The sequence below is a fragment of the Ixodes scapularis genome, unplaced genomic scaffold (genome assembly GCF_016920785.2).
Source record: "Ixodes scapularis isolate PalLabHiFi unplaced genomic scaffold, ASM1692078v2 PGA_scaffold13__105_contigs__length_92229423, whole genome shotgun sequence".
Lineage (NCBI taxonomy): Eukaryota > Metazoa > Arthropoda > Arachnida > Ixodida > Ixodidae > Ixodes > Ixodes scapularis.
The window spans coordinates 64,985,276-65,009,137 of record NW_024609839.1 but is presented as its reverse complement, the minus strand read 5'-3'; the positions used below and the strand labels follow the sequence as shown (position 1 = coordinate 65,009,137).

The 23,862-nt window shown below is 46.8% G+C and overlaps 1 protein-coding gene across 1 annotated transcript; it reads left to right on the top strand.

Annotated features, from left to right (window-relative positions):
* Positions 1 to 1,014: 1,014 nt before the first annotated feature.
* On the top strand, positions 1,015 to 22,869 carry LOC8026345 (acetylcholinesterase-1-like). Its single transcript, XM_040206243.3, has 6 exons — positions 1,015 to 1,202; positions 5,725 to 5,978; positions 8,168 to 8,411; positions 9,668 to 9,979; positions 11,066 to 11,486; positions 22,651 to 22,869. The coding sequence occupies exons 1-6, from the start codon at positions 1,015 to 1,017 to the stop codon at positions 22,867 to 22,869; spliced, it is 1,638 nt and encodes a 545-aa protein (XP_040062177.3).
* The last annotated feature ends 993 nt before the right edge of the window (positions 22,870 to 23,862 follow it).

The following is a 23,862-nucleotide window of genomic DNA, read 5'->3' as shown; positions in this document are numbered from 1 at the left end:
TAAACTAGGAAGGAAACTTGTGCAACTCTTGTTTTTACTTAAAAAAGAAACTATGAGCGAGCCGCGCTGCGTTGTGAAAATGGCCCCACGTAGGCTCCCCTAGTTTTTAGGGGCCTCTTAAAGGCCGACGACCAGACTCGAGGTTCTGCAAGGCAGAAGATCCTCCTCACCATGGGGGGAAGGGGAAACAAGGAACGGTGGACAGGGTAGAAGGGGGGAGAGGAGGAAGCGGGGGAAAAGTGGAAAGCGCGAACTGGTCGTCGGTCTTTAACGTACGAGCCCCCTTTTCTAAGCCGCCCTGTTTAAACTGAAAGCGGCAGGGGAACTAGGTTCTGTAGCACGAACTGTCTTGTACACGTTAGTCGAAGAAGTTAATCGATTACAATTACGACTTCTCTTGGTTTAAAGCTATTCAATTAGTTCACTAGATTACTTGAAAAGAAAAGTAATTGACAGTTACTTGATAAAACTCAATTTTACTTTTTACGATTAGTTCTTACTTTCAAAAGGGCAGATTTTTCTGCCTGTTTGAGAACGGGTCGAACGTACTATCAGTTATTATATTAAATTAGAAACTACCTATCTTCTTAACCTGCAAAGTTTAATAGACCATCTTCCTGTCGGAGTCTTGGTTCAAGGATTGCTTGGTAGGAAACTTCTGGAAACAAAGTGCACCATTAGAAAGGAGAGAAACAAATATCATCGGGAACAGGCAATTTAGGTACTTCGAAAAGTAATAAACTCACACTCGTGGTTACTTCCTAATAAATATTATCAAAGGATTACAAAATTATCCTTAAAATTAATCGATTACAAATAATGTGATTACGTGAAATGTCAGAGCACGAGCCTTCGGTCCTGGATCTGAGAAAGTAATGACCTGTTTTCAGATCAAAGAAGACGATAAAGCGGAGTCAGCAGCTGCTGAGCGCGTTTGTTCTCAGACACATCGCACATTATTTTGTTAGTAACTCGCGTGTAATGAACCTCGCCAGTACGGAGAACCGACTCGCCATGTCGGAGGCCACATCGTTGCCTCACGAGATGGCAAGCCTCACGTCTTCGCCTAGGACCAGCGCAGCCTCTTTGCCCGAAGGCCGGGCGCAGACGTTCAACCTTCGGGCGGACAGCAGCTGCCAGTCACTCGAATACGACTATTCCCAGACCTTCAAGAAGACCACGACCAACAGAAACGGCGAAAGGTGCGACTTGATCCACGCCGAGCTCAATTATAGCGGAGTGCGCGACAAAAGCGTCGCTGTGGTCAACCTTCCACGATTTGCCAGACGCTCGCTCCCACTTCTTTAGTGTTATGAATTTAAATGGTTATTAACGGAAATAATAGGAAAGTCGATCATCTAGACCAGGGGTGGCCAAACTGTGTCTCGCGTGCCGCGTGCGGCTCTTCACGAGTCCAAGTGCTGCTAGTAGCTTCCCGGTAAAAGTAACACCCCCCCCCCCCCCCCCCCCCGACCCCGACCCCCTTCATGCCCCCACTTTCTGCAAAATAAGAAGGAAAAAATATATAAAATGAAGACAGGTTGCGTTTTGCCAGTCTTGTTCCACCATATGTACATCCGACCAATTGGATAAACAGGGTGAGTGTGTTAATAGAGAACTTTACTATAGGGGGTCCCACGCTCGGGGGCCCCTAAGAAATAGGGGCTCACCACAAAGTATGCGCGAACCCTAACAGCTTTTTTGGGTTAGCGCCGCCCCTAAGACCCCTACTGTGCTATACTCCGACCTTGAGCGCAGCGAACGGAACGTAGCGCAGAACGCGCGCCTTTGATTGGGCGGCGATCGAGAGCTCGATATCTGCGACCAAACGGCGGCGCCCTGCTTCGCTCGCTTCAGAAGAAATTCGTCGTGGTCGCCGCACTAAGAGGCATATTCATCGGAAATAGCAAATAGGTATTTTCTAAGTCTGATCAGCTCAAACCCAAATGCAAAAGCTGGTCGCGTAGGACGCTGGAGCGGCTTCGCCTTAGCTTAGGCATAGTTGAGCGAAAGCAGGGGAAGTCGTACGAGGAGCGAGCTACAAAAGAAAGGAAGAAAAGGCTTTCGTGAAAAGGAAAAATGACGAAATCGTATTAATTTGGTCTTCACTTCAGACATTTAATGACTGTTCGAAAGCGGGTAGATTTGGTGTTATCCATAGAGTTATTACAATGTACGCTAGACGTTCAACTGGCGCCAGCGTCTATGCGACTTCGGGGATGCAAATTGAAGCAGGCAGCAACCCGTCTATTTTTGCGGTGTTCCTTTGCATTCCTATGGGAAGACGCGAGTGCATTTTGTCGTTTTGCCGAAAAATACCTTGGATCACTTTTGTTATTTCGGTCGTACCGAATAGTGTGTACTTTCATTATAATTGTAAAAGTGTAATTGTTTTAGTTAGTATTTTTCTTTAACAGTAAACAATGTTAAACTTCGCTCATGCCTAAACCTCTGTTCCATAGCTGATGTGTAAAAAGAAGCGACGATTTTAGGCACAATAATTATAGCAAGGAATGTAGAGTGTGTTCAAGGTTCGCCAGCGTCCCGGTGACGCTTATAAATTGCTAATATCCCAATCCTGTCCCTATATGAAAATGTCTCTGTGGTGGATCTTTACGAGTGGTTAAAAACATTCGAAACGCAAAAAAAAGAGAAAAAAAACGTACCATGAAAGGTGGTTCTTTTTATTATTTTCTATGCCAAGCAGCTTTTATCAGGCCCTCGTTCTCTGGCGTCTCAAAGATATCGAGCGTGCGGGTGATTTTTTGAACGCCGAACAAGCATGTTCGCACATAATCAGAGTATAAAAAATAAAGCAAAGCTTATTTATTTCAAATTAGACTGTATTACGTGGCCTTCAGTTAATTCTGACCTTCTATATGTACAGGGAGTTACTGATCTAGTGTTACTCCGTAGTTTTTGCCGTCTCTTTTGGTTTTCCAGATGTCCTTCGTTCGTTTGGCACGTATATCCTTGCTGAAAAGCGCCGACGCCGTGTTCGCGCTGACATCGCCTGACAGTGCAGATAAATACACGTATAAAGCTGTTTTAGCACTGTGTTTAATGCCATGAATTATGAAGACGAACGCCGTAACTAACCAATTAGTTGGTACCTTAACTACTCGGCACGACGAAAAAGTTTCTTCTTCCTGTCGTCGAAACTAAAAAGCTGGAGACGGCAGGGCACGATTGTACCTTTGTCCCACGAAGCCTCAACGTGCGACAATGGTAAGATGAGGCAATCATATTGCGTACCTACTATACCACGTGAATGATTGCAGACTACGGCACTCGACATGAACACCGCATTTTACGGACGAATATATACTTAACTGAAGGCGACTTTTCAGTAGGCATCTTTTGTTTAATAACTCTAGCAGAGTAGACGGACTCCGGCGAGGCAGCACGGTGGTGGCGTCACTTGAGCACGTGGCCAGCACAGCATGTTCACGCCGCCCACAGAAACCACCGGGAGGGAAGCTCACACCAACACGAGTTTGCGACGGAACTTGACGAACAGGGAAGCTGCGCCGACGGCCCTCCGGTATCGACGGGCACCTCGTCACCAGGCTCGGCTCGACCAAGCGCGGGGATGTTGAGCAGTCATAGGCAGAGCAGGCGAATTTTTACGTCATCACGCCTAAACTACCGTGGACAAAAGCGAATACCGACATACATTTGTGACGGGAGAGACGTGACCCGGCGCAGAAAAATCCCTGCGAGAAGCCCGTACCCGGCCGAACCCGCGCCCCGCGCTCGGCGGCTCGGCGACTCGGCCGGGCCGGGCTCGGCGTTGGCGGCATCAGAGACGATCAGCGGCGGGATGGAAGCGCGCTCGCTGATTGGCCACCCCCTCTATGCAGATCCCCTACGTCACAGCACGGGAGACGTAATTTGAGATATTTGAACTCGAAATACTGGTGCCGGAACCCCTAAAAACGGAGCGGTGACGTCAAAACCGCAGCGGGCTTTCATACGGGTTCCGGCATACGAATCCGGAGTATGTGTCGGTGGACAAGAAGGACAAAGCGGTCCCTGTAGTTCGATCTCCTCACCAAAAGGTAGCATGGACTTCTCCCAAACCGACGCGCCCCATCGCGGCGAAATACCACGCAGTGCACACTGGAAACTAGTTGGCCACTCAGTTTCGGTTTCGACTGAGCAGCTTCATCTCATGCTATCACGCCGCGACCGAACGCGCTGCTTGCGTTCTCGATTATCTAACTTTTCACGAACGTATAATACACTCATTCTCGAGCGATACAAAACGAAGACCGGGGCACTTTCCTTGGTTCCCGAAACACCGGATATTATGAGTGCGTATGCAAACGTAGTAACACGTGGCTTAATCACCTCACCCCACGAGTGCATGTTTGAGGTCAATTTCAGTAATCCCGTCTAGTACTAGTGAACTAAAACTGAAATTTGGTCATCTGGAGCCTTACACGTATTTTGTTGGCCAAACGTCCGCTTCTTGTTACTTCATTGGGCGAAAAGCAAGCCGCATCCTCACAGGAGTATCATAGTTTAGCCCAGCGTTGACGCATGAACTTTTAAGGAAACGCAATAAATTCTACCTCAATACTGCACAAAAGTTACTATGATGTCTTCCTCGTGTCATCATATATCTCCCACTCAAATTTTATGCGGATAGAAGATTACGCTTTCGCAAATGCTGAGATCGGCTAGCGACGGAGGCCCTAAAGAGCGTCCCCTACTCCTCGCTAAGCCTTTTTGGACGAGCTTTTACTGACGCCCAAGATGTGTGCCTGAATGGTGCGTCTGAAATTATCTCGGCATACCCAGGCAGGAAGAAAGCCAACACATAGCAAATAGTATGGCCATTAGCAACCCATCAAACGCCCTTTGAATAATTTCGTTCGTTTGGCGCACCGTATAGGGGTTCATGCCCGTCCGGCGCACTTCCGGCGAATGGTGTGACATTCTTCACACAAGTGCTCGAATTTCGCTTTATTGAAACGGTCTGTATGTGTGAATGTGCCTATATGATTGCAGGGTAACTTTATGCGCATACACGATGTTGAATATAAGTGGAATGCAATCGGGTGGGGACTTCACTTCGTGCGGTGGTGCGGGTCAGTACAGATAAGAGATAAGAATTAAGTGTGTTCAAACTGAGCTTTTCAATGGCGCCTCCGAGTTTTACCTCGCGTACTCAGGCGTATTAAGAAAAACAGTAATTGCAAAAAGTAATATTTTGTCTATCGCACGAAACAAACAAACTTCCTAATCAACAACACTAATGTAAAGGCGCGAGCTCGATGTATGCATACTTATTGGTTGCCACAGCTTGTTGATTCGTACACAAGCAAGATCCCCGAGCTTCGCAGCGTCTAGATTCCCAGGACTGGCAGGTCCACATACCTCGATTGGAGCGCTAACAGAAAGGCTCAAGCACAAAAATACAACAAGCATGTGTTAAGACAAGCTATACGTCTCGGGCTTGTGCTAAAGCTTCGAGGCCTGGCCTTTGGGTCAGTTTGGAGACCACAAATGACGTTTTCGGGACCAGAAAACATGAGATAACGGCCGTCAATAGTCCACGCTCTGTGTATAATCTCTTGTCGACGTGTCGATCAAAACCGAAACCATGCCACCCTCGTCCCTGGCCAACTAGTTCCCAGAGTGCAACGCGCGCCGTGTTGCATGCAGGGTTTTATGGAAGTAGTCTATTGCCTTCAGCAACGTTCCAAATTCTCGCAGAAACAATGGGACCCTGCGCCTGGTCATCGTGGTTGTGTCCATGATGCTGGTGTCTCTGCTGCTGGCGTTGCTATTGAGGCATCCACCTCGCAAGCGGTCTGTGGTTGTGGCGACTAAATTCGGCCTGGTTCGGGCCTTCCAAGTACCCGTGGAGGGCAGTCGACGAGTGATGCAGTACATGGGCATCCCGTACGCCCAGTCGACGGCCCACGAGAACCGGTTTGCAATGCCCAAAGATGTCCCACCACTCACAGGTGGGACAGAGTGACTAAATGGCGGAGAGAGAGTATTGCCTTCCTTCCCCTTTCTCCACCAACTCCTGATTGGCGGGGAAAGGGTCACTTTGCGCCCAACGAGGTAGAGGGGCTTTGAGTGATAAACTGGTTCACCAGGCAAAAGTGACCTTCCTCCCACCCCCTGGCTGCCGCCACGTTGTACAGTTTTGAGCACGAGACAGGTGACCGTACCAAATCCGGAGGCTTTTACGTAAAAACTGAGCCGAAATTTGTATTGCGATCACTCTAAAAAAACATGATGAACTGTTTTTCAATGCTGTTCGCCCTAGAGATCAGTGTCTAAAAACCCAAAATACAGCACTGCGGCTGACGACATCTAGAGAAGCTGCCCGAGTTTTTGTCGTAAAAGTACATTTCGGACTTAACTCATCTGTACTGTTATTAAAACTCAAGCAATTACCTGGTGCACGGTACTTTCTTAAAATATAGACGTAAAACTAAGGTAGCATTTCATGTTAAGTGGTCAAAAATGTGCAACATGGCGGCGGCCCAGTGGGAGTCATTTTAAGCTGCCAGTTTATCGCTCTAAGTCCGTCTACCTCGTTGCTTGCACCAAATTTGACTTTGGCGCTTGCGGAAAAATTGCCTTAAGGAGCATCGGGTCTTGGGTGGGACACATTTTTTTGCTCCGTTACACTAAAGTCTAATGAGCAAAAAGAATTTTGAACCCTTGGACATTGTGTGTCACTTAGACATGTGCAATTGCGTTCTTTTTATAACGCAAGCGCTGTTTTAAAGCGGCCGACCTCAAGCAGACGACACTACAGTCGACATCGTATGATGTCGGCCGTCGCATTGTCTGTTTGATAGCACGCTCTGCAACACGGTTGACTAGATAAAACGTTGCTTGGACTTCGCGCATCTCCTGACAGGAGCACTGTATAGGTGTAGAGTCTTCTTGCTGGCGTAATCGCGCACCGCGCGGCCTTCTAAAGTCGCGCGCCGAATGGCTCCTCCAGTGGTTCTCATCGGCCCCTTACATGCTGCATCGTCTCGCGGCGTTTATCAGAAATACGAGCCAACCGTTGCAACACTAGATCCGTGGCGAAGCGGTGCCGTTCGGACACACGTTTCTTCTTACACTATGCTCTGACTCTAAAAAGATCCATTTCATCTGTCTTTCACACAAAGCTCTTGTGAGAGACAATTGTTCACGAAGGAAGCTCGGCGAATGATGGGCGGAAAATATGCCTAGACCTAAGGAGGCGGTCTTTGATGAAGCATGACGGACGTGCCTTAGAGTCCCAACCTTTCTATAGCCTTGCACACTGCCGAGTTGATACTAGAAAGTGTGCAAATAAAATTATTATTGTTTTTAAGCTATGCTCGGTGTCACAGCGCACACTATTTTTTTTATGTCTAAACTTATTATCAGCATCTGACGCAGTACATCTTTTGGACTTTAGAATGCCGGCGACGGAATCAGCGTCGTGTTATCTTTCCCTTTTGTCTTATACGATGCCATACGCGCAGCGGTTGCGTTTGTCGGCAGATTGACTGAGGACGTGAATTTAAAATGATTCGCATTTCAGGCGAGTTGAACCTAGACTCTGGAAATGAGTTCTCCATAACCTTTCAGGGCAAGTGTAGTTTATAAAGGAGTTCCTGACGGATTATCAGTTAGCGGTTATATGCTATGCCAGCACTACGAGAAACGGAGAAAGGCCAGGAGTCCAGAGCTCGCAGGGACGAAAGAACGCCGAGCTCTCGTTCCAAATTATTAGTGGGAAGACCTAAAGCTAGCTTCCTTCGTCTTAGCTGCACTCGTCGAACGAGTTTGAAAGCGGGAACCAAACGTCGGACGCCGGCGTTTGACGTGTACAGTAGAATCAAAGGATGTCTGTGTCTCCACTGAACTCGTCGAGCGAGTTCGAATGCGAAAGCCAAACTCCTGAACCCTGTCGTTCCGCGTGTTACCGCGTTCAAAGATTACAGTGGAAACAAAGGCAGCTAGATTTAGGCCTATGCTCTATAATCATTAAAACCAGAGGTCAGCGTTCCGACAACCCAGCGCTGTCGTCTCCTCCTTTCTCTCAATATCTCGGCGCATAATATAAGCGAGGTTAGGTGGCGATCAAAATGGACTCGTGTCAGGATTTCATGTCAATTTTAGCAATCCTTTCTAAGACCACCGCGAATCTCCATAGTTCCCAGTGCGGACCAGACCATCAAAGCCGTCGAGGAATGGGACCAGCCGTCGAGGCCTTGCCCTCAGGCTTCGTCACATCTACCCCAATGGCTCCAGGTGGCCACGACGAATGGCTCCGAGGACTGTTTACGACTGAACATCTGGACTCCGGACTCGCAGTGCCTACGTCAAGGACCGTTATGCGGCAATCGAACGGTCGTCGTCTTTATCCACGGCGGTGATTTTCTCTACGGTTCCAACGCGTGAGTAGTTTCTTTCGGTACTCAGAACGAGGAAGCTATCTACGAGACATTCAGAACGAGGTGCCTATGCTCGCTACTTTCGCCTAGTTTGCTCTTTTCAACTAGGGTTGAACGGGTGCTACGATGCTGAGAGTAAAGTCTGGTTCACACATTTTCGTTTGAGTTTCATCGACTGCAACCACTTGTCATGTTGACGATATGGTGATATATCTGGGGATTTTTTTTTAAGGGAGAGGGGGTGGGGGGTTGAAGTGGCTGGAATGTTCATGACTTGGGGTGCGGAGGAGTAGAGGAGGGGTCAGAATATATGTGTCATACATAGGGCCGGCTGAATTGGGGGGGGGGGGGGCTGAAGTCCCAGAAGCCTCCACCTGGGTGGCTATACCACTGCGAAAAGATAAGAGACCAGCCATCGGGTAGCCATGGCACACTTCTCATATCCGTATACTTTACGCATCATTGTTCTAACAAGGATATAACCCAGTGGTTCTCAAATGGGGGCATTCTAGGAATGAAGGCATTCTAGGGATCCGCGATGCCCTGCCTAATCAGTCAAGCCTGGCAAAAACGTTGTCTTTTATTAAGATTAAGAAACGTTCCCATTTTCAGGTTAGTTTTCTCGAGCGTATATCAGAGAGAGAAAACTACTCTACACAAACCTTGGTTACACCCATTTATTAAATCATTATCGTAATTAACCGATACCGTTTCCTTTCCCCACCACGAATGAATTCATCCATCGTTTGCGCCGATTCACAAGGAGTCCGGGAAATATCAAGGGTTGAGAACCACAGGTGTAACCTATAAGTTACCCTTCCTTGTAGGCATAGATTTGATTTCACAGATACTGCAGAATTTTCTGCATAGTTGGATAGATGAATAAGCGCTTCTTGAAACCATATAAGGCGGAAAAACCTGGTAGATGGTGCCAGTGTGTCTTCTCCTCCTAAGCAATTACAAGCGGCTTCCGCGCAGTCATTCATACTCAAACGCAAATGCGAGAACCAGCCTTTAAAGTGACGACACAAGAACGTCTTGTCGCGCGATGCTTTCTTGATCATGTCGATCATCTTTGGGCCACGTGCGAGAGTTTTACCGGCTCTAACTCCTGGCATAGCTTGTTTCTTTACAACTCTTCCAAATCAAACCCTTTTCTTTGCATTGGGTACCAAAGAGACCCCCCCCCCCCCCCCCGCACACACACACCCTAAGAAGAAGAGGTGCACTTAGGACAAACAACTGATTGAATTCTCCAGAGGATACGACGGTACGCTGATGTCATCGAGAGGCGACCTTGTAGTGGCCGTGCCAAACTACCGGCTCGGCATCCTGGGTTTCGTCAACGGACGTTCTCCGGAGAATCCCGGAAACCTGGGCCTGTACGACCAACTCTCGGCTCTGCGGTGGCTTAGGGCCAACGTCGGGTACTTCGGCGGCGACGCCAAGCGGATGGTTCTGGTGGGGCATGACAGCGGAGCCACATCCATCGGATACCTTTTGCTTAGTCGCCGCAAGGAGCTGGTTGACATCAGTCGATTTGTCTTCTTGAGCGGCAATCCCTTCACGAGGCGAGTTGCTCAAGAGCGTTAAGATGCCGCAGTTCTTGTTTCGCGAGTTTGTCATGATAACAGTCTTAAGCGTCTTATTATTGCTACGCAGCCAATGACGACGTCGAGGACAGAATTTCGAACACGAAAGCATGAACACGTTAAAGGGATACTGAACCAAGAAATTTAATGTCCATAAGTGGCGCGTTCTTTCCACGAGCCAGGAGCCGCCGGTGTGCGCGAGCACACGCAACAAAAATGACGTCACAGACCTCCATTCGCGGTTGAGATGACAGTGAAATGTATTGGCTTCGGACCAAAGGAGAATAAAAACAGGTGTTTCATCTACACAGTGGTGCCTGGTGTAAAAGGTAAGCGATGAATTGGTCTAACAAGTACGTAGCTTTCACTTGTAGAGATTAAAAGCCTGTCTTTATTCTCCTTTATTCCGAAGCCCATGCATTTCCTGTCATCTCAACCGCGAATGGAGGTCTGTGACGTCAGTTTTGTTGCGTGTGCTCGCGCATACCGGCGGCTGCTGGCTCGTGGAAGGAACGTGCGCCACTTATTATGGGCACTAAATTCTTTGGTTCAGTATCCCTTTAAGCCTCGCATTGCGTTTTTTTAAGTTTTAAGTGACTTTAGTATAGTTTAACGCAGCCCAGAGGCAGTTCAACCTGGAGGAACTTGAAGAGGATCTTTCAGGGAACCGACAGCGCGGCAGGCGGCGCTTTTTATGTGATGTTCACTTTCTAAGCTTTTTCGCGAAGCGTCGCTACAGTATGAGGTTTCCAGACGCTTCTTGTTTACGCTGTCTTATTGCCAGCCCTCCCCGGAAAACAGCCCACAAACAGGGATTGTAATTTGAAAAACAAAACCAAAGACTTCGGTACGTATTTTGCAGAGTGTGTTTTGGCTCTATAAATGTTGGTAGCAAGATCACTCTCAACAATTTTCTTAAAGCTTTGAGGGTAAAACCACGTGGAAGACTTTTCTTAAAAACACAGACAAGAAAACCTTTCTTTAGAAAACAACAGGAATTAGTTCAACAAGTCAGCTTAGCTTAGAGGTTGAATAAGGAACTTTGCACGTACTAATTTTTTCCAGGTACACCAGATCCTCGGATGACACAAGGACTGTCATACTCAGCGCCGCGAAGCAGTCCCAATGTGCCCCGAAGGACCCCAATTGGCCTAGCCACGGCGACAACGCCAGCGTGGAAGAGCTGCTCTCGTGCCTGAGACACGTGGACTTAAACCAGTTGGAGCCTTGTATCCAGAGCAGCATCGGTTGGGGACCCAACCTGAACGACAAGACCCTGTTTCCCAATTCGCGCTTGGCGTTGCTTGGCAACCAGTCTTCTCTCGCTGGGAAACGTTTCCTGATCGGCACTTACGCGGACGATGCCTATTCGGTCACGAACAATATTACTCAATACGAAACGAAGTCCGTCATCAAAACACAGTCCTCTCGACGCAAAGACGGAACGACCCTCATTCAAGTTGAGAAACGTCTGCAGAATCACACGGTGCGAAAGATTTTTTTTCTTTCTTCCTTGTTTTTATAGTGTTTTCCGGAGGCAAATAATTTTATATTCACCGACACTTTAAGAACAGCAGGGTGTGGTTCATTCATCGCCATCACAACCATCATAATCATCATCATCATCCAGCATGCTCTTGTCGGCTAATGTCGCAATCTGATTGGCTGAGATGCGATAATGAGATGCTCTAGATTTCCCACGCCGAGTCTTTATCTGTTTTTCTTTTAGCTGTCAAGGTGAATGCCATAATCTGATTGGCTGCGATGCGGTAATGAGATGCACGGTTTTCGCCACACCCAGCGTTCTTTTAAGCTGTCAGTGGGTATACACCCAACTCAATTAACTCTTCGACTTCACTCTACTGCGGTGGCACTGCTGTCGGCATTGCGCATGCGCAGATGCGTCATCTCGTGCGAATCAGAGTTTGGGTAATCGCTGACTTATTTGTGAACATTGTGCATAGGAGCAAGCTTAATTTCCCGCTTTCGTATTTGAAAAGCGTATATATAGAATCAGCGTTTAATTGAGCCTTCGCAACTTGACGCCGCAGTCGAAAAACTCAGCGCAGCCGCGCATATGACTGTTGATTTTCGCGGTGAATTGACTTTTTTTTCCGAACGGAAGTTCCCATTTTTGTCACATCAGCGGTTTTTAACTATTAGAAATGGAAATCTGAACCTGACTTATGTGACGACGCTGAAGCAGGAGATGTAGCCTTTGTAAAAATGCAGCTAGAATGTTTCTCTGGAGTGTGCATTTAGGCTGCAGTATGTTGAGGTCCCTATCGATTTTTGAAAGCAGCTTATCGACAAGATATATATATATATATATATATATATATATATATATATATATATATATATATATATATATATATATATATATATATATACACTGTAAACGACTAAATTTTCGCGAATTTCGCGAATCGCCTACAAACGCGAAAAATACGTCCCGCGAACAATTCAGGCAATATGTGAGCACTACGGAAGCTACGCTCGATTCGCGAAAATTTGAGCCCGCGAAAATTAAGTCGTTTACAGTATATATACACCAACTCATGTTTACAAACAAACCGGAGCGCCCCTAGCGGACGCCACCGGCACCGCGCATGCGCGATGGGGTGTGGGTAAGAAGCTGGCCGTCGCCCATAAACAAACCATTGGAACGCGATGTTGTCGGCGTCGCTGTGAGTCCCCCTGCCCTTTTTCGCGTTCGAATTGTTGATTCTACGTCTCCCTGGCGATGTCTGACTACTTGAGCGGCGTCAGCGAAATTACCGAGGCTCGTTACACCGCAAAACTTCGCGTGAATAATGTGACATGTGGCGATTCATTCCGCGCGGACGCCGCAGTCTGCACGCTAAAGCCTGATTCGCATGATGCGATTTCGCTCGCAATTTTCAGTCGCGACGCCGCTCAGGCTGCAAAAGCGTGAACCGTAGCTGAGATAGTCGACGTTGATACTGAAAATCGCAAGCAGAATCGGACCAAGTGAATTAGGCCTAGCAAGTCGGCGATGGTTACTGGTAACAATGATCAACATCTCCTTGAATCTACTGGTTACATCGAGCCTGCTTACCAACCTTCAACTTTAAGTCTTTTGAGGCCTGCACTTACCTCTTATCGCAATCACCGGGCCAACAATTGGTCTACGGGCAGGCGTCGTCTAAGAGAGCAGACGACAAGCAGAAACGTTTGAAACAGCAGACGACAGCTCGAACGATCAGGGGCCGTTTGAACAGGCGCACTAAACGTAGTACGCAGGCGGTCCGCACAACTTGACGGTTTTCTGGCGTTCATGTTGGAACAAAACAAATAAATCTGATGACCTTATCCGTGAATCCAACCCAAAGTGCTTCCCGCCCAAGCAATCGTTGTCCGACGGCGTCTGCTTTCCCCTTTTCACGGCACATATCCAGATTCTCGGACAAACCGAGCACGTGAAAACTGGCCTTCAAACCTTTCTTGACACTTTTGGTACGGCCCCAGTCGCGGCGTTTTGACGACCGACGCGCCACCACCGCGCCGTGACGTAACAGAGATGAGTTCGTGTATATATATATATACAGGGTGTTTTTTTTTATTCTTACACATTTGTTTAAAAAAAATCGATGAAAGCTACGCTAGTGCGGTTTGTGCAGGTGGGTTATACGGCCAGGCGGACACTATGTGGGCGGCTAATCCTTGCAATAAGTCGGTTAATTAATTAAAATTCGTTAATTAACTTTTTAATTACTGAAAATAAACATATGGTTTCAATTAGAAACTTGTAGAGCATCATCGAAAACCCCTAAATCAACTATTTTTAGCAGGATATTACGCCGGGGCAGCATTTTACGGCGTTCTGTAAAGACGTTCTATTTGGACGGATTTCTAGATTTCGGTTTCTTATCGGAGCGCATCTACGCGCCCGCGATCCTGCTCCCCGGCGGTCGCGGCGCGAAGCCACCTCCTCGCCTCCCTCGTAGAATGGAGGGAAGTACGGCGCACGTGTGTAGCGCGTCTCAGCCACTGGGGAGCAGGACCGCAGGCGCGGTGATGCGCTCCGATAAGAAACCGAAATCTAGAAACGCGTCCAAATGGAACGCTTTTATAGAACGCCGGAAAATGCTTCCCTAGCGTTATATCCTTCCAAAAATAGTTGATTTAGTGGTTTTCGATGATGCTCTACAAGTTTCTAATTGAAACCATATGTTTATTTCCACTAATTAAAAAGTCAATGAATTTTAATTAATTAGCCGACTTATCGCAAAGATTAGCCACCCACATAAGGTCCACCTGACCGTATAACCCACCTGCACAAACCGCATTAGAGTAGCTTTCACGGTTTTTTTTAAACAAATGTGTAAGAATAAAAAAAAAAACCCTGTATATATATATGGGTGGTTTCATCTCAAATCGTGCAGGCAAAAAGGGTCGAATTTTTAATTTCGATGAAAAAAATATATGTTATGGCGCCGTGTCTAAAACCGCAGTCGACACAAACCGCAAGTTCGTCGGATTTTTTGTTCTCGACTTATGAATTTTTAAAGAGGCCGCGGCGAAAAGCAGTGTTTTTCACACCCGTCGTGGGTCGGATGTTTCGCTTGATCTCCCGCCATGGATTTTCAGTCCACATTATATTAACTTTTTTCAAGCACTCTGTGGACACATTTAAAAAGCTACAACACCATGAAATAATTTTAGGCCTTTTGCTTTTTTTCTGTAAAAATGTCAAAAACGCCTCCTCGGTCAATTGTTGACGAACTTTGACAATTAAGTACTGGCGATCTACTTGGGTTACACCAATATTTTTTATGTCCACGGAGAGCCCAAAACACGCTCTTTATATTTATTATAAAATGCCTTGGCTGTATAAAATATCCTTTGCGGTACGTTTACGTTAATATTGTGCAAAAACCAAAAAGTACCATTTTTGAAATTGATTTTATCAAAAAACCCATTTTTTATTTTTTTTATTTTTTGTTCAAATGTAGATATGATTGTTGTCTACACGAAAATCAAGCCTAGAAAGTGTATATTTTGTTTGTATGTCCTACATTTAAGCATCAATATCGTACAAAAACGCGTTTTTACGGCTCGAAATGGACTTGCGAATTGCGCGTCTTCACAAGCTTGGAAATAGCTTTTTTTCTTTTTTTCAACGTTCCCACATAAAAATGAAATACAGTATTTCCACCCTGATATATTTATTGATTATTTAAATTTTATTATAGGCGGCAAGCTATATCGGAGGAGTTCCAAAAAGAGAAAGCAACACTTCTTAACAGACCAGCAGGTGTCGTAAATTTTTAACGCGTAGGAGTCGGCAGACGTCTTATTGATTCGGGACCCTCATTGGCCTGCATGAACGTCCCGCCCTTTCGGAGCCAGCAGATGACCACGACCTTTCGCGCTCGTTGTGTTAGATGGGACGGCCCGTGAGAGTAAAGCGAGCAGCGCACCCTGTGTCACGAGGAGTGAAATGGTACGATTGTGTCGTTGACGCGGCGAACAGTGACAGCCACCCAGGAGGAGTCTGTCAGATTATTGCACAAGGGAAAGCAAAGGAATCGTTGCCTGAAAGGATGAGGACACCACGGCCTTACAATGTCGACGGTCAACAACTGTTCTGCCAGCCAAAACGCCGCGTGCGCGCTAAAACCGGCGGCGCGGGACAGAAATTCCGCAGACGCACATACGAAGATGGGCCGGTTTCGTTAGGGATGTGGGGAAATTTGAAACCAGCCATCCGTGCGTGCGTGAAACGATACCACCTGTTTGCCCTAGCTTCGAGCGCCCTATCCTTACCTTGAAACGGCCGTGCTCTCTCTCTCTCTCTCTCTGGGGAGATCCGATAGCACCGAAGGGTTATCTATTAAACTTGAGGAAGAAAACGAGAAGGGAGTGTTTAAGTTTAATTATCCCCACCAACCCGCTCGTTCTGTCCTTATAAAGGGTTATCTCTTTTGGAAACAGCAAAGCCCGGAGACTGACATTAAAACGAGCGTGTTGGTAAATATACTTGTGTTTGTATTCTGCCCGGAGACTAGCTGGGTCGAAGTCAGCCTCCTTGTCAACTATAACCGTTTGTGAAGAGTGGGCTTCTCCCGAGATGAAACGTTAGCGCCGGCTGACGTGTTCTTTTGAAAAAGGGAAGGGGAAAGAGAAAGTTTGAGTAACTGCAGAAACTACCTCGAAAGCTCCTCTCCCGATATGAAGCTTGAAGCATAGTCTCGGTTACCTTCTCGCGCATCGCCTGCTCGAATCTATTCTTCACTTTCTTTCGTACAGCCACTGTTCCGCACAGCCGTCGTGGATGTGCGTAATAGAGGGAGGAACAAATTCGAGCATCATCTGGACGCCGTCATCCTGCCAGACTTCAATGTCGTGGGGCCGACTCGTGTGTGTTTCTTCGCCCCGCTGAACTTTGTTTCTCAGGTGCGGTTTTTTTTCTGAACGTTTTTTTTTTTTAATGTTTTCTTACTAACTGCTTGTTAGCACTGTTCAGTTGTTGGGTTTATTTCGTCATGGCGTAGCGGCCTGGCGGTGATGTAGAGAGCGTGTTCGCACGCATTTGGTTGCGTCCCGTTTAGGGAATGCCCGGGGGAGTTGGTTTTTGTTCTTGCCATGTGCGGCTGAGTTTTCCCGTCTTTATTAAATTATTGATTTTTTTTTTTTTTTTTTTTTTACCTTTACGTGCCGTCGATTTCTTTGTCTGACTCTCCACCAGGCGTGGACCTTTCGCCTTGCCACCGCTCGAACCTAAATACTTTATTTTTTTTTAACGCAATTTTCGTTATGATCGGAGTTGGGCAATTTAATTCCTATTTATTTATTTTTATTTCCTACCCCTCTCCATGACACACTCTATGTGTGTTTCGGACCCTTTCTGTGTCACCACTTTTGTGTATTACGGAAGTGAAAGGACATTCCCTGGTGACCTGTGCGATGTGCGGTGAACAAGCCCCAGTGTTTGGTTTCGTAAAGAATTGTATATAATATATCGACGATGTAGTGACTTTCTTTGTCTTAGTAATATGACAGCTAATAGCTAGTTGTGCTAGTTTACTTTGAAAGGTTTATAAATCGAAACAATACAACGTCTGTGCCTTTTGGTTATTGAAAGTCTACTAGGCCTGCTGATTTGGTTAGATATGTATCTCATGGTTCCCGCTGTTATCAAAACATACATAAATATTCAATACAACAAAATCCGTTTATAATTGATTACAAAATGCAGAAGAAAATTCAAGAAAACTTTTTCACAATTCATACAGACGCATGGGTCGCTATGTCTGACTTATGTCTTGCAAAACAAAGACGTCTTTTTCCGATACTGAGGCCTAAATATAAAACATGCAAACAAAATATACACTTTCTAGGCTTGATTTTCGTGTAGACAACTATCATATCTACACTTGAACAAAAAATAAAAAAAATAAAAAATGGGTTTTTTGCGAAAATCAATTTCAAAAATGGTACTTTTTGGTTTTTGCATAATATTAACGTAAACGTACCGCAAAGGATAGTTTATACAACCAAGGCATTTTATAATAAATATAAAGAGCGTGTTTTGGGCTCTCCGTGGACATAAAAAATATTGGTGTAACCCAAGTAGATCGCCAGTAATTAATTGTCAAAGTTTGTCAACAATTGACCGAGGAGGCGTTTTTGACATTTTTACAGAAAAAAAGCAAAAGGCCTAAAATTATTTCATGGTATTCGAGCCTTTTAAGTGTGTCCACAGAGTGCTTGAAAAAAGTTAATATAATGTGGACTGAAAATCCATGGCGGGAGATCAAGCGAAACATCCGACCCACGACGGGTGTGAAAAACACTGCTTTTCGCCGCGGCTTCTTTAATAATTCATAAGTCGAGAACAAAAAATCCGACGAACTTGCGGTTTGTGTCGACTGCGGTTTTAGAAACGGCGCCATAACATATATTTTTTTCATCGAAATTAAAAATTCGACCCTTTTTGCCTGCACGATTTGAGATGAAACCACCCATATATACAGGGTGTTTATATATATATATATATATATATATATATATATATATATATATATATATATATATATATATATATATATAGAGAGAGAGAGAGAGAGAGAGAGAGAGAAAGATACGTATATTCACGTAGAAACGCGCAATAAAAAAAAAGTCAAATAAATGGTGGACAGAAATAAAATTATGCGAAAATATGCGCAACACTCATAAGAATGTGTTACGAAAGGAACATTTACAATACGGCAAAAATACTTATTAAAAAAGCCTGTTACCAATTTCTGTGCATTTAGTTTCTTTGTGTTACTATTACAATACAAGCGCGCCACTTTTTTTGACGGATATTGCTTCGTTTCTTTTTTTTTTTTTTTAATTACCCCTTGTAGGCTTTTTAGGGCCGCCAGCGATACGAACATCGATTTTCTTGCGTTGGCATAACGATATAGTTTCAGTTCGTACGATAGGGTCCAATCTTCTGCATTACCTTCTTCTGCTCACAAGCCCGTTTCGACGACACGCACGCTTAAAAAAAGAAAAAAAGGGGCAAAACAACAACGACTGACTAGCGCGTAATCGTGTTAAGTGGCATATCCGCGTTCGATAGACCGATCTCACTATTGGCGACGTGCGTGATCGAAAGTGTCGCTTTGGTTGGCCTGCTACGATTGGCCAAATGTTGACTATTATGTCAAAAACGGATTTCTTATCGACAGAAATAAAAGTAATGTAAGGACTTCATTTTTTTGACGGTTTTGGCAGTGTTGGTTTCAGAGCGCAATGATTTCAAGCTTCCACCATGTTCATTTCAAACAGCATCGAACATGTTGTTCGCACGATAATGACGTCACGAGAGGGAACCATAGGAGGGCGCCACTAAAACATCTCGCCGCTAATAGCCAGTTTCGTTGGGCCACCGCTGCCGGAATGCATACTTGGAACCGCAGTCTTTCTGCACGCGCGAAAACCCCGCTGCAAGTCTCCGCGAGCAGAGCACGAGGTGACACGAGCGGTCTCGTGCGCTGGCATCTGCCTCCTGTAAACTATTAGCGGTGGGATGTTTTGGTGGCGCCCTCATTTGGTTCCCTCTCGTGACGTCATTAGCTTGCGAACAACATGTTCGATGCTTGGAATCATTGCGTTCTGAAACCAACACTGCCAACACCGTCAAAATTGAATTTCTTACATTACTCTTATTTCCGTCCATGAGAAAGCCTTTGCTGACGTCATAGTCTGCATTCGGCCAACCGTGGAAGGCCGACCACGGCGACTCTTTCGATCAATTATGGCGGCGTCAGGCATGCGCTGAATACTTAGTGTGATTGGTCTATCTCTGCTGCTCGTTTGCCTGTTGGGACGCGGGCCCAGGAGTAATGACGCGTGAAACTCGTCTGCGTCTGCTGTGCTTACCGCATCCTCATTTCCGGTGCTTGATTTCCGCTTCGGGACGCCACGACGAGCGCACTTAGCCGTTGGACGCGATCCTGGTGGTGGCGCAGTAGCGGAGGTCTGTGAGGCAGACGCCTGTTGTATTGGGCAAAAGATCGAAAAGAGGCGCTCTCTAGAGGCCACATCGTGAACTAACACCGTGTGGCATACGAATCCTCCGGCCGCAGGCATTGGTGCATTCGCTGCCACGGAAGACGACGACGCAAGGCTCGTGAAATATACGTAATATAAAATATTATTTTTTTCTAAACGCATGTTGGTAGAAGCAAACTAGTCCCCTCCTGCGTTCAATGTCATCGAAGATTGGAAGACGAAACAAGCACATGTAACGAGAAAAGAGTCAAAGTACAGGCTAGCTGGTGGAAGTCAACCATTTCGTCGTTTACCCTGAGACTGGTTTTTTTTTTTGAAGAGCAGAAGTACTTCTGCTTACTTCTGCTCTTCAAAAAAAAACCCAGTTTCAGGGTAAACGACGAAAAAGCACATGTGTGGTCACGCGCGTGCGCGCCGGGCCAGCCTCGTCGTGTCGGCCACGCGTGCTGAATCGTGCGTGGCCGGCGCGGCGTCCGTGTTTTTCTCAACGGTACACAAAACACGCATTTCACTTTTCCGTTACCCTGTCTCTTGCTACAGTCATGGCCGACATCGAAAGCAAACTGTGTCTTGTTGCAGGAATGGACGTGCTCAACTGCGATCATGTCATCGAGTGCATGCATGCGTTGCACCAGAGCCGCGGCGGCGGACAGTGTCCGCATACTCGCGTACGTGCTGCAGTCCTCCGCGCTGCATATATATACCCGGTTTAAAAATATGCTTCGAGCACTACGGTACGTAGCAAGGGCGCGACATATATCGCTACAAACAAATATGCAGCGGGCGCGGAAACGATGTGGCGTACCCTAGGCGAATGCTGGCGACGGAGTTGTTTGCCACACAGCAGTTGTTTGTGTTGATGATGATGATAATGAAACTGCGCCTTCTATATATAGTTCGATCTCCTCGCCAATACTGTAGAGGTCGCGCTCGGCGGGCCGGTCTTTCACCGGATAGCTTATGCGGCCACGGTTTTGAGACGCGCTACGATGATGGCGACTCTTGCGTCAGCTCGTCTCACTTCGGGCAGTTTTCGTAGATCGTTTTCGCCGTCCCGCAAGGCCCTCCGCAACCCCGCTACGATAGCGGGAACTCCACAGTCAAGGCTATCGGCGCGCAGGCACAGTAGCAACTTCTTCGTTGCGGAACGCTTAGCGGAGCGGGCACGCGGTCTACGAAAACTCCCTTTTGTCCCAACTGAGAGGATCGCGGCGTGCAACTAAGTGCTCTAGAGAGCCTGGGAACAACTCGATCCACGGACAGCTCCTTTCGCAGATGGGTGGCTCACGCGCATAAGCGCGTTTCGGCGTATCGAGGGCAATAGCGGGCGATGGGACTGAGCAATGCTCCCCAGAGACGCGCTTATAACTCCGTTCACTCTTAAAGGGATACTACAACGAAATTTCGGCGGTCATATTTTGGTCTATATGTGTTCACAGGAGCAGTATCACATCGAACATACCAATATCTTGTTAAAAAGTCTCGAAAAGAAATTTTAAAACGAATTAAACGATTAGCAAAGAGCACCTGGTGGATGTCGCTAACGCCTCGCTTGTAATGCTCGTCTAGGAACCTTGACAGCTAGTAACGGAGATTCTCTCGCCTTCGGCCACGACGAAAGAAAAGGGGAAGGAGGAACTCCCCTCTTCCCGAGAATGCCTTTTGTGTGTCGAAAAAGTCGCTATTGTCCCCGTACAAGGTTATAGAAGATTAACCCGTCACTCAAAATTCGTACAAAAGCAGCCGCTTCGGTGGCTGAAACGACTTGGCCATCCTCTCGACGTCAGCCTCGCCGTAGCTTTGCTCGTCCCGAGACGACCTACGTCACGATTGCGTTGGATGTCACGTGGTCTCCGCTGGGCCTTCTCCGAGCGCTTGCCAGAGTGGGCCGTTTATTACGAAAAATACAGCCACCAGGCTCAAGATACAAACGTGCGATTGTCGTTTACGGATATTGTAGATCATATTCGACCTTTTTTTGAACACGACGTGAAGATTTCAAATTTCGTTGAATTGTCCCTTTAAGCTGAGACCTGAAGCTCCGCCTTCATCGCGAGCCTGCTGACTTCCGCAGTGCTTTGGTCGCCTGTGCCTGCGCGTTCACACCCGTGTGAACGCGCAGGCACACGCGGTACATAAAACCACGTGACCCTAATCGAGTAGTTGGAAATGTTGACGTTAAATATCCGATGAAGGCAACCAAGCAGCGCCAAAAAGTACACTGTCGGGGGCGCTCGTCGTTTTTTATGCGTAAGCTATTAACGGCTAAACCAATCACGCATAGGGAAAAAAATGCTCTGGACCACGCCGAATTCACCGCGCGTGAATGGTCCATCTTGATGATAGAAAACGCACAAAGACGCCAGGTGCCGTGGCGAAGCACTTTTGGCGCCGCTCGATTGGCCAATTCTGATCGTATAGACGCTTTACACACGCGCCAAATTACAGCCGCCATTGCTGACCTTCTGTTGTCTTACCGAGATGCCGAGCAACTGAAACGGTAGTTGACGATGCTCTACAAAGGCCGATGCTTTAGAAAAGGACACAGTTGGATCTAATGTGGCAATAACCTGGTCTGCTATGGTAATGATGAAATGAAATAAACGAAATAAGAGGAAACAAAAACTGAAGGTCAGTTATGGCGGCGTCCATGCACAGCTGCTGCAAAGCGTCTATAGTCTCGGCTGAAGACCGGACTTGGAGTGCCATCAGCTTCTGTGACGTAAATTGTTGGCACGTCTCGGTCACTCGGGATGCATGGACGTGGATGGGACCAATTAAGGCGAGTGAAAAGTGCAAGACACTTGGCCTTTTTTTTTTAAATTAGTGGTTTATATAACACGTACAGAAACACGACGAACACCGCGATGGTGCGCTTTTGACGCTGTCTGGTTGGTGACGCACCAATCGGTGACGTCGTCCAGGCATCGTAACAATACGAGGTAAATTACACAATTTACGTCTCGTTAATTGTGTAATTACAGACGTAAATTACAAGATAGCTTACCTGTTTTTCTTTTTTTGTGCCACCTCTCTTTCGGAAACAGACGCCTTCAACGAACCTACTGAACACGCAGAGTACAAGCCACGGAGATTTGGAGCGCTATTGTTCAACACAGTTCACGGCTGAACACTTGGCGAACGCCGGAAGTGACGTCTACGTGTACTTCCTCGCTCGAAGTCTGGTTCACCCAACGAAGTCCACCTCTTCGGGAAAAGACTACGCCGACGTAGGCATGCTCATGAGCAGGAACGTCGGTGCGAAGTGGTCGTCTTCCGGTTTTGTCGCCCTGCCGTCGTTTCTCGATACGGTCGTGCTCTTTGCGAAGACTGGGTAAGAGGGCAGCTTCCGCGCACTATATACTCCGTTTTAAACCAACTACAACCGCAGTCGATGCTACAGTGAATACCGCACATGAAGGATCCCTAGTGAATACCATTCAGAAGACTATAGGCCCGCGCGTGACGTCATCGTTTGTGGATCCCCGACTCGCCCCCTAGGCCGCAGCTTGACGAAGGTAGCCGCTGATCTCTATTGTAGTAGGACGCCATTTTTGTTATGACACATTTTGTTACTTTTTGTTAAGTGTAAGCTCTTAATTTCTCTCAGCTCAGAAAAGGCTATTTTACGAGTGATGCATAAAAATGTATTTGCACTGGTTGCGTAATTTAGATGGCAGAGTTGCGCCGGGATTCGCGTTCAAACGGTTCTTCGGTGATTGAACACGAGCCTCTGACGAAAGCGGTCACGGCGTTCGGCCCTATACGACAGCCAAGCGCTCAGACAGAAACGGAAATAAATAACCCATGTCGCGTTTTCTCCCCATTGGCTTAGTTAGATCAGTTCCCCAAAACACGGAGTGCACGTGAACCCATCGCCTCGTGCTGGTGGTCGTTTTGGTTCACTCATACATTCTCCTTACCGAGGAAAATAAATTCGGTGGTGGACGTGCCTGCCACTTTGAGCGGGTCGGGGCCCACAATCGATGACGTCATACGCAGGCCTCTTGTCTTCTAGTTGGTAGCGGTTGCATCCTGGAGTACTGGTGCAAAAGCACCGAAGAGTTACGCTTTCTCGTTAATGACAACTTGGATAGCAACTTGTAAGTCTGAGCAGAAATGTCAATGAGCAGGAACAAACAACACAAAAACGGGGCATATAAACTGTTACGACGATGACGACAAAATTCACGCGTCACTGCAACACCACGCAACTATTAAGCCTTCCCTCTCGCTCATTTAGTAGTATGTCTCTTTCCATTACTAAGCAAGTAAGCTGACAGTTCGGTGAAAGCTACGTTCTGCTTGACCAATCAGCCGTCCATCTCGTA